The 11,386-nt window shown below is 36.9% G+C and overlaps 1 protein-coding gene across 1 annotated transcript; it reads right to left on the bottom strand.

The window, feature by feature from the left end:
* Positions 1 to 3,532: 3,532 nt before the first annotated feature.
* On the bottom strand, positions 3,533 to 11,103 carry ETAA1 (Ewing tumor associated antigen 1; the record flags this gene model as incomplete). The annotated part of the gene is made up of 5 exons (XM_017736523.1): positions 3,533 to 4,789; positions 6,574 to 8,720; positions 9,020 to 9,138; positions 10,581 to 10,657; positions 10,923 to 11,103. Coding segments are annotated over 5 exons (2,640 nt in total), but the record flags the coding sequence as incomplete, so codon positions are not given.
* Positions 11,104 to 11,386: the final 283 nt, after the last annotated feature.

Raw genomic sequence — 11,386 nt, 5'->3', positions numbered from 1 at the left:
CATTAAAAAGGAAATCTATAAATCCTTTACTCCTCACCTCTGTTAACCACATTGTTTGAGGTGAAAGCTGTTAACTGTGGTCTTTAGAAGGTATGTGTAAATGCAACCTTTTCCCCAAAAAACTTTGAAAATGTGCATAATCAATAATATTTTTGATAAATGCTAGACAGTTTTACTAGATTTATGAGCTAAAGACAAGAACTACTTGCAATAATGAAACACACGGGCTTCTTTATTCACCTGAGTCACCCCATTACCTCTACTGCTTTACGGAAATCACTGCAAGAGCAGGATCAGGCCCCTAATGGTTTGCCAGCTCCATACGGACGGTATACCCAGACAACTGTCACTGAAATTTATATTTAGTTCCATAAGAACAGTACATTAGATATCCTTAAGTGTTTTATGAGGCAGGACTTTTCTGACTATTCTGACAAAACCACCAGTACATGTAGATACCAGAGCTGTGAACAAATACTGCAGTTACGATTTACAGCACAATTGCCAGAGTCTTCCCAGCTTCATCTCCAATGGCTACTTACTCAGGCTGTCATTTTTAGCTCCACAGATGATATCTGCCTTGGCCTCTTCCACAAACACTGGATTCACTGGAGTGTGTTGCAGACAATACAGCTCTCAAACAATGAAGCATTTGTGTTCATTTTCTTCTATTTTATCTTAGGAATTCTACTATTTAGGTCACTATCTGTTGCTTCCAGCTATTCTTTCCTGAAAAATTGTAGCTCTTTTTAGGCTTAAGAAGATAAAATCAATGAATTCATCTATGTTATTCCCCTGGGTATAAAGGTCTAGATGTAATAAGTGGTACACATAGTATAAGATTACATTGCTATTCCTGAACTGCAGCCCCAAGATTAATTGTGCCTTATAGGCCAAAATTTGAAGAACTGCTGGATGCTGGCCTCTCTGAAAATCTGATACAACTAACACAATAAAACCCCAGTATTACTAAATTTCTCAAATGCTTTAAATATGATCCCTCACCAGCATGAAGAGGAAGGGTGTGAATGTATGTCTGTACAGAATTTTAGATACAGACATGGAGAATAATGATGAACGGATCCTCTACCCGATGGTATCTGCCTTTCCTAAAAGAAACAAACAAATCCACTACAGGTTTTGCTTGAGAAAGATACTACTTGGATTTTAGCAAGCAACATCACTCATTGTGAGATCCATCAGTATCTGTGGAATAAAAATTATACTTAGGTATGGGAACATACAGGAATTCCATTTACATTTCAACTTAAGGATTGCTCTACTGACATAAAAAATTGGTATGCTCTGAATGAAAAGGTGAGTGCTTAAGCAAACAGTCATAAATTAATTTATAATGAAACCTGACAGTCATAATTTAATTTAGAATGTATTTAAGATTGTTGCAACTATTTGTACAGGTCTTTTTTGCCTAGAGGAAGATGTGGCTTCATAGTGAAATTTTAGCTATAGAAATACTAAACTTCTTAAGCGTACATATGTATTAATTAAAATTATGTACATATTTTCCTAATGAAGATCTGTTGTCTACCACAAGCAGTCAAGACTCTATGATTGAGGCATACCAGTGGGCCACCAAGAACCCACCAGGAAGCACAAAGGATGCTGAGCACAACCTGTAATCTGTGAGGTGATGAGGCTGCTGCTCAACTTTCTTTCTCAGTGGTGAGGAGAGGGAGCAAGTCAAGTGAAGAAAAGAAGTAATTCTATTCAGTTTGCTAACTGAGAAATGGTATGATAGGGCATTTGGGGATAGTCAGGCTATGACCAAAAAACCTTGGCAGTTTGTCTCACCATCAAGTAAGAGAACCATGCTCCTGTTGTGAACTCTATTTGGAAAGTAATGTTTAATGAAATCCAAACCACAGGCTTTTGAAGGCTAATAAATGCTAAAAATAAGTACTTATGGAAAGTAAAACAAACAGTCTCTCTGTCATGATTAGTTTAATAGCAGAGGGCAATGGATTGCATTTGCCTCACTGTCAACATTGGTATGTGGCACACTGATCAGCAAATTCTTTAAATATGATTAAGCAGCACATAGCACTTGAGTAAGAAGTGACAGTAATTGGTTAAGATGGAGTTTGTGTCTTCATTCCACTGGAAAGTTTGCAAAGGGTTCTTTCCACACCTCTCATGAGCATTCCCCTTGTCATACAACGAACTCTTATTTCACAGCACTGATGCTCATGATAAAGGGTGAGCCGGTATATTCTGGCCAGTATGTTCAAGGACAGAGCAGCGGTGGCATTTTAGCTGGGCAGCTCCAGGGCCCTTCTATTGTGGATGGTGAGAAAATCAGCAGTTAGTTGGTTTTCAACTTTCTGAGTGTGCTCAAGGACACACAGTGACAGCATTCAGTGTGTATCATTTCCATGCTGAGATTGGGGAGCTATAATGTGGTTAGCCTGTATTATTTATCTACTATTTATCCCAGTTTCAAACCTGATTAAAAGTTAAGTCCTGTCACATCAGAAAATGAAACCTTCCTAAAAAAAATACTCAACACCTACAATAGTTCCTTCATCTTCTCAAATCATAATTAACAAAATTATCCCTGGAAACAAAAAGTACCCTGGTTTCTTTACAGAATTGTACCTAGGGAAACATACTGGGGAGGGAAGGATTGCTAAACTGAACACTGTTCTAGCAAAAGCCTCACTTTTATCTTCCTCAATAATGTTTAACATTCTTGTGCATCAGTATCTTAAAAGCCAGTTTTATAACTCTCATATTTAATACTGATAGTAGTAGCCTTTTCTCATTGCCTTTTTCTTGGCTAATAGTGCATCTGGCAAGTTACCTGATTGTGGTGTTCTAGGAGAATCTAAACTAAGACAGGCATACCTCAGATACACAGAGCAAATTATATTCTCTGAATAAATCAAATTTTTCCAACAGCCACTATTTGGGATTTACACTTATTTGTCATATGGACATGCAAATCTTCTGTCTTTTAAACTGAAAACTGCCAGCAGAGGCTTGACAGTACAACAAAATCTTGCTATTTCATTGTATATTATCTATTGAGGATATTATGATGATTAACTTCTTTGCAAAGCTGAAAATATTTTTCTGGGTTAATTTTCAGTCAGATCAGTAGACTAATCCAACTCATCATATATTGCACAACAGTAGCAGGGCAGGGAGCTGCAGCCACAGACTGTAATGCTTACTGGGTACCTGCATGGTCATTGGCGCTGCTGGGGCTCAGAGTCCTTAATCAGCTGACACTAACCACAGTGGTTAATACAAGCAAAAAGACCCCAGTATAGTTAAGTATTTCAGGACTGCACTGCAGATGGTTGTGTGTTGAACCAGTTTGTCCATCAAGGACTGTTAGTTTAAATGGATCAAAGGAAGCACTTTGTCACCACTATGGGTAGAAAATTCAGGCACTGAGTAACTAGGAAAATTACCAAGTGAGGACTTCAGGTAAAGTCCATGTGGAATTCCCGTTTCACTCTCTTTTACCAGTTTCTGTAGTATAGTATTTTCAAAAACAGACAAGAAAAATATGAAAAAAGAAGTTTAATGATGACTTACAAATATACAATACTTACATTTTTAAGAGCTACAAAAACAGCATATTACAGAAACCAAAAGCTTCCTCCAACCTTTGGAGGAACATTTCCAAGTCATTATTTACAAAGAAAAATTACAGTCACTTTTCATAGTGTCACATGTTTATATATAAGCACTTCTCAGTTGAAAAATATCTTGCAGCTTACCCAGAGGCAGTTTTTGCAGTCTGAGCTCTACACCCATCTATCAGATCAAAAATTCTATCAGCCCCTGTTAAGCTGACATGACATTGCATTTTTATATTTTAACAACCTTTAGTTTGAAAATATGTACAACCCATATGGCTAAACAGATGCATAGTTGTTGAGATTTCACCTAGTGTATTATATATTGCTCATGGTTTGGTAAAATAGTATAGGCTACCTTTTTTAATTGGCTTGCTGATGTGCGTTTAGAAAAAGGTGGTCCGATTTCCTTAGGGTATTTCCAATTCTTCCTGAAAGGAATTTGAAAAAATATAACATGTCCTTTGAAGGACACTTTTTCACCTAATGAAACTTTTATATTAAATTCTTCCTTCTCTATGTACAATTCTTACCTCAGGTAACAGAGACAAACTAAGCACACTTTCCAAAGTCTGCTCATTTCCATTAGTTTTCCGGCATTGGATGTTACCTAGATTGTCAATTTAACCCAAAATTTTAAAACTTTCTTCTACCTGAGAGCAAACATTAGTATTTCTTAGCCTGTGTGTACTTGTGAGTCTTCTTACAGATCAGAATACTTGCAGTAATACAGCCAAAACACATTCAGTCTGTTTCTGACGCCTTCATTATATGTGTATACCAATACTTTCATGATTTTCAGGCCGTATCATTTCAACATGTGAACTCAAATAGAATCATCATCTAGCTGAAGGTAGTTTGGGACTACACATTTATAACTGATAGTTTTTAACTAAAACTAAGTACCTCCAGAGTATTAGTTATGGTTCAGGTCCTCATCTTTTTAAACTGGAAAACAGAAAAAGCTTGCCATCAATAGCTGTGAACAGAGTTAAAAAAGTGTCTTCTAGCATTACAGTATTTCCCTACCAAAAGCTTACTCCACAGACAAAATAAACTCCAAGTTCAAGCATCTTTAAAGAATGCCTGTGTTCTGGATTTTCTTCGTGCAAGAGCTTCTTGTTTTTTTCTTTCAATCTCTTCTTGAGAACATTTTCTATTTTTTTGTTCTACCACAGACACTGTAAATAAAAAACATTTATTAGAAGCCTCAGGTTTGTTCAATATGTATTTTAACTTAGCCATTTTCAGTGTTTGAAGATCTATGGCAGGAGCACACTATTCTGACATACCAGGCACCCAAGTTAAAAATGGCTCATCTATCCTGTCCCCAAGGCAGGAAGAGGGTAAGATGCATGACCTTTGTAGTGCTACTGATTACTACCTCCCAATGACAACACTGGGATGCACACATTTGCTTGAAGGAAATTTCACTTGGCTGCCCTTCAGGTGAACCTTATGACATCAGGAGTCAACATAGAAGATAGGGATGGGTTAAGAAAATTAAGGCTATCAGAACGAAAAAAGGCTCTACAATTTAGTGAGTTAGGCAGAGATACGGACATGGAGATGGTAAAGACACAGGGGTCAGATACAGTACAGGTGTCACACAAATAAAACAAGATAGGTTGAAAAAAGGTCAAAAGTTGCAATAAAAACTGGCAAAGGAGACAAGAACATGATAGCTAGGCGTAGCATTTTATATGGTGTGTTACAGAACTATAAATTCCCAGACTATAAAATCCTGACCTTATTGGAACCAACAGGAATACTCCCTGCACGTATCAGTAATTTTACCATTTTTATACACCAATTTCCAATTAATCTATTTTTAATAAGTATTCAAACTGAATAAATAAACAAAGGGTATATTTGCTTCTCACAAAAAAGCATCCATGAAAAATTAAACAGCAATTTTTGAAAGGATCACTTAACATCCATTTTTTGGTTAATGTCCTTTCCCTCAAAATTTAAGATGTAGTTGTTGTTTATCTGTAAAGAAAATCTATGCTATTTTTTAAATTCCTTTACTCTCTAGAACATTCCATAGAATAATTAGTTATCCCTCCCCTTCCTTCCCCCTTATAATCCAAAATAGCTACTTTCAATTTATATGCTTCTCTTCTGGGGAGGAAACAGATAAAATACTCATTCTTCAATAATTAATAGTTTTGTTGCTTTTGCAACAGTGTTTCTTGAAAATGGAAGTTGATATAGGACACTCTTAAAGGCATGTTTTATAAGAATGAATATTGATTAAAACTTTGCCAAGCTGTGACATCAAGTGAAAATAAGACTGACTGGCACTTGACTAGTTCTACATTTCCCCAGTAAGTAACACTGAGCATGGAATATTACTGATGGCCGCCTGGCAATAAAGAAGTGACTGAGCTCTCCTCTGGATGAAAGGACATCTTAGTGTTTAGACTGATAACACAAGAATATTTCACTGCCAATTTCAGCTACAGAGCAAACAGTAATACAGGCTGAGCTCTGAAAAGCGTCAAGTGATTTGAGGGTCCAAATTCCAGGTGTACAGTAATATAAAGAAACTGGTATTCCATATCACCTGGTGTCTTCTTTCCCTGTCCCATCATTAACTGGGGTTTTACTATGCATCAAAATAACAGTATTTTTAAGTAACAGTTTAAGAAAATAGTATGCTGAGTGCTGCATCAGCCTATACTTGATCCTCGAGAATCTGAGTGTCTATGGAGAGAGGGTGTGAAGTATTTAGAGAAGTGGAATGGAAACAGGTGTCCTTAACTACAGGAATTCAAGATATGCATCAGGACAATTCCATTTTTGAGAAAATAACCTCCAGATTCTTCTTAGAACATTTGCTAACACCTTAACTGAATGGATGATATTGAAGCCTATTTTAAGTGGCAATACAATGCAAATTTCTCTGACAGTAAGGAAACAAACAGTAACAGTCTAACAGTGATACAATAAAGACAAATACCTGATGTAGTCTGTGCAAAAGACTCTGAAAGGTGCCTCTTGAAAGGTGGTTTCTTATTGTCAAGCTTGCTGTGCAAAGTTGCATTCACCTGTTTCTTGCTTCCTTCCAAACCCTGCAGAGTAATTCCAATGCCAGAATGATTCCCTGGATTTTCAGACCCTACATTTACACGAAGACCACCCTGAGAACTGTTAATCTTTCGGAACTTAAACTTTGAAGGCACAAGTGAAGTTTTGTTACCAGAGCTGCTACCTGGAATCTTTCCCGCATTATACAAGAAATGTGAGCTGTCAAGTGCTTTGCTACTAAAAATATTTACTGCATTAGCAGGACTTACTTCAGAACCTGTCTCTCCTGCTGGCACAGAATTTGACCTGTACCATTTCCCTGAAACAGTCTTTGAGGTATCTTCAGAATCTTGATGACAGTTTTTAGGCAGTGTGTATTTACACTCCACAGAAGGACCTGAGATCACAGTCAGAGGATTTGAGATGTTCTTACAATTCACTACATGACCTGTTGCGGCCAACCCATGCACCACCTTTGATGAATTCCTACAGGAATCATTTAGTGAGAGAGCCTCCTGTTTTGCATTTGTTTTTTGTCCCAAGAGGAGATCAGGTAGTCCTTGTTTAGATGCTGGGAAGCTGTTATCAGCATTTGATCTGGAATTAACACTGGCTCCTTGTATAGTTTTAGTTTTTTCATTTCCTTGTTTAACGTCCTGGCTCTGAGTCTGCTTTTCTATATCATCACACACCTGATATAACAATTCATCGTCCTCATAGTTTGCATCCCAAAGACTATCGGATCCACAAAACATATCTAGTATCTCATCAGAGAATTTTGGTTCATTCCAGTCATCAAATGACAGAGGACATTTCTTTGGTACATCAACTTGATTTGAGTGACCTGTATTAGCCTGGTTAACCACTTTGGTTAGATCATTAGGTTTCATATTGGTAGAAACACTGGATGACTGACAGGAAATAGTATGAGTGTAATTCCCAGGTTTTCCTGCTGGTTGTCTATGTGGATTAGATCTTGAAGGAAAAAGAGGAAGAGCATCACTTTTAGGCTTAGTAGATTCATTTCCATTCTTCACTTCAGATTGCATTGGAACAGGAATATAGTTCAAATCACTGTTTTGGGCACTTTTCCAAACAGAATTAATTTTATCTGGTGTAACATCACATTTGCCATGCAAGGCCTTAGTCTCTGTCTTTGAGTTTTCTGTCTTACATGGCTTTTGCAAAGACAGGGATTTTACAACATTTTGTGAGTTTTTACTAGAATGTTTCAAAGGTGAATATTGCAAACTGTTAGATTTGCTTACAGTCCCCAAAAGAGCTACTGAATTGCCACTACTTCTTTGCTTTGTTCTGCCAGCATCACTGAAATCACGCACAAATGGATTTGCAGGAATTTGTGGTGGTTCTTCAGTATTTATCAATTCAGGATTTTGGGTTATTTGCATCACAAAAGAGTCATCTGCCAAAAGATCTGCATCCCAGTCATCAAAGTCATCATTAACTACTCCTGCAAGCTTAGTGGAGGCCACCAATTGTGTCTTCAAAGAAGGAGGATTTTTTTTTGTCAAGGTGTAATTGTCAGGCTTTGGTACAGTCTGGTCCATGCTTCCTACTGCAAACAGAGTATCTTTTTGATATGCCTCTGAATTACCACACTGCGTGTCTTCAGTTTTCCCAGGAAGGTTCTCCTCCTCCAGGGTACTTCTAATTTTCTGAAAACTACTATTTAAAGAAATATCTGACAGCCCTTGGCTCAACTGTCCACTGCACTTCTGGGTAGAGCAGTCAAAAAGAGCATGAAGGGCTACTTCAGCCTCAAGGTCTACAGACTTTTGACTGCTGGATTGACAGGGCTCTGCCACAAGGATGCCAGTGCTCTGTCCAACTGGTTTCAGGCACACAGCAGTATCTGTTTCAGAACTTTCACCTAGGAGGGATTTCTGGTTCTTCATATTTATTTCATCTTTAGAATTACTTGAAAGCGCTGAGGTGGTCTGGATGAAGTTGTGACCAAGCTTCTCCTGTTCCTGAACAGCATCTAACTCTACTAGATTTTTATCAAACTCCTTAGCCAATTTCATGAGTTCCTCTTCGGGATTTTTTATTTTAAGATCTCTGGATTAAAAAGAAAATACAGAAAATAAAGTCAGAGCTGCTGAGAAAGTTTAGCCAAGTTCAATTACATGACCCTGTGAGCTGTTCATTCTCTAGTTTAACAACTACAGAGGTATGACTAAATCCCACTGCTTTCAATATGCAGTCAACACGCAACCCCATTAAGAAGACATAACAAGCCCACAGTTAAAAGCATTCTATATGCTAATATACAATTACATGGTTCACTATACATAGAAGACCACATAGCCTTTTTCATGAAAGCCCAGCTATGATGGGCAAGGAAAGCTGTAACTTACCTTGTACAACTTAACTTTGTCCTAGCTCGCCCTTTTACTACTACAGGTGTACAGGGAATAGCATCCTCACCAATCCATGTTCCTAAAAGGGAGCCTTCATTACAGGTTGCTTTTTCATCCTGCATGATTAGATTTATAATGCTTAGAAATCTGATTTCAGATAAGGATTGGACTAGACACATATCTTACATGAGTTAAAAGTTGCTAAACTAAATAAACTGGATGAAAGCTGTTGAAAGCCACAGATAAGAGCAAAACCAAGTCAAGTTAGATTACTGCAACATTGTCCACTAATAGTTGTATCACTTTAATGATATCTTCAGGTTTACACATGTTCATGTTACAAGCTGTGATCTCATTTACTTCCGTATACTACTAAGGAGTAGAACACAAACACAGCACAAAAAGATTAGAGACCTTAAAATAAATTACATTCTGTATGCTTACAGAAAAAAATTCTGACTTCTTCCACTACAACTCATTTATAAAAAGAGCCTTTAAATGGAATTAAGTGACATTTAGAAATTAAGTGAAATTGTTTCAGAGCTTCAGAGTTCAGGCTTGAATTTGAATTCTGAAATAAAGAGATACAATATTGCAGGGATGAATTGTTTAGAGGGGCAGAGTAATAGGATGCAGGAAACTACTGTGTGTAAGCCAGCAAAAATAATTTGAACTTTACTCACTACTAGGGTAGTTTTAAACAGGTTCTCTTATTCTTTGTAAATTTAGGATTTTTTTAAAATTTATTTTTGTTTAAGAAAAAAAGAACATAAACAGCAGATTACATTTATGGCAGAGCTGTAACTATTTAAAAGGAAGGCAGTGGCATTCCTTATCAATGACTTTCCAATTCTTTTAGTACAATTTCTCACAAATATGCTAAACAGTAAATATATTTTAAACAGCCCTGTCAAAAAAGCAAGCATGTTTTGCAAGCTAAATAGTACAGATCTATTTTAGGAATTGCTTCTTTTCTTGCACTTAAAATGCAACTGCCCTTTTGTTTCCACTTTCTGGGCAGTGGACATCAGGTTCACGGCAAGAGGGAAAGGGCAGAGACATTAGCGTAAAAAGGAAAATTATTTAGAGTACTGAAGCAAGGTTACTGTGTTTATATTATGGTAAAATATCTCTCAGCTGGGTCTTGTTCTTGTAAATCAGCAGTCAAGACTGTTCAAAATGCTTAAAAACAACTGCCAAGTAAATCCAGTATGTGAAGAAACTCTTACCTTTTAACAGATGAGTAATTAAGGGTAAATAAACACAACAGTATTCCTAAGACCAAAGGCAGTAACTTGTATTCTGAAAGTAAACCTTTCTAAAATGGAGCTGCTGCAAGTTTCTTCATGTGTCCTTTTTTTACAGCAGCCATGACTCACAGAGCAACCAGTCAATGCTACGCTTACTATTTTAATTCAATCCAGTTTTATAAACTAGTTTTCTACATGACTAACTCTTTACCATGAAACTACTGTAACTAAAACTGAGGCTAAGGCTGAAGCACTATTCTGTTTGATTACTGCACATGCAGAGCATTGTTTTAGAAAGTAACAATTACCTGAGGAGCAATACGATTAACAATTTCCGAAATTTCTACTGCGCATCTACTGGTAGACTGCTTGGTTTTTCCATTGCCTATGGAAACAAACAAACTTCTTAAAATTTTGAAATCTATTCAGTTTAAGAAGTGGAGAACATCTCAGATAATTCAAATAAACCTGTAAACATCAGATCTTGATTCAGCACTATATTGAAGAATTCATGGGTTTTTAATGCAAGTAAAATCAAACAACCATTATAAGAGAAAGGTATCTTTTTTCCAAGAAATCTTTTATAACTTTTACTACACACCCACTGCATGCCTCAAACAGGTGTCTTGAAGTCTGGATTTTGGTATTACCTAGTCTGTGTGCAACAGGTGAATGAGAATCCCAAAAGATCTCTTGCTGTGTATCAGTGTCATTAATAGGAGAGCTGAAAGTAGGTATTCGGGATTTCCTACTCAACGATCTCTTTGGTGTCTTATGTAAACATGTCTCTGTGTAAAAAATAAAGAGGGCCCTTATTAAAAACCAACAAATAAAAGGCAACAATCACTTAGAACACAGAACAGGTCAAGACAAAAGAAGATGCTTTAGGAACATCAAGAATAAAAATCAAGTTCACACTCACCAGGATTCCTTTACTCACAACAGGAATACTGTTCATAACTAGACATTAAATACAGAACAGGACTCTTGGCTTTGCCAGTTACATCACAGAGATTACAGAACATTACATGATGCTGACAGCTTTATGCTCAGCATCTGATTGTAAGATGTCAATCCTTACACGTGAGAGAACATGGACTTCAGCTTATATTAA

The sequence above is a fragment of the Corvus brachyrhynchos genome, unplaced genomic scaffold (assembly GCF_000691975.1).
Source record: "Corvus brachyrhynchos isolate BGI_N302 unplaced genomic scaffold, ASM69197v1 scaffold416, whole genome shotgun sequence".
Taxonomy (NCBI): Eukaryota; Metazoa; Chordata; class Aves; order Passeriformes; family Corvidae; genus Corvus; species Corvus brachyrhynchos.
The sequence above is the reverse complement of the archived record's forward strand: the minus strand, read 5'-3'. Positions and strand labels throughout refer to the sequence as shown.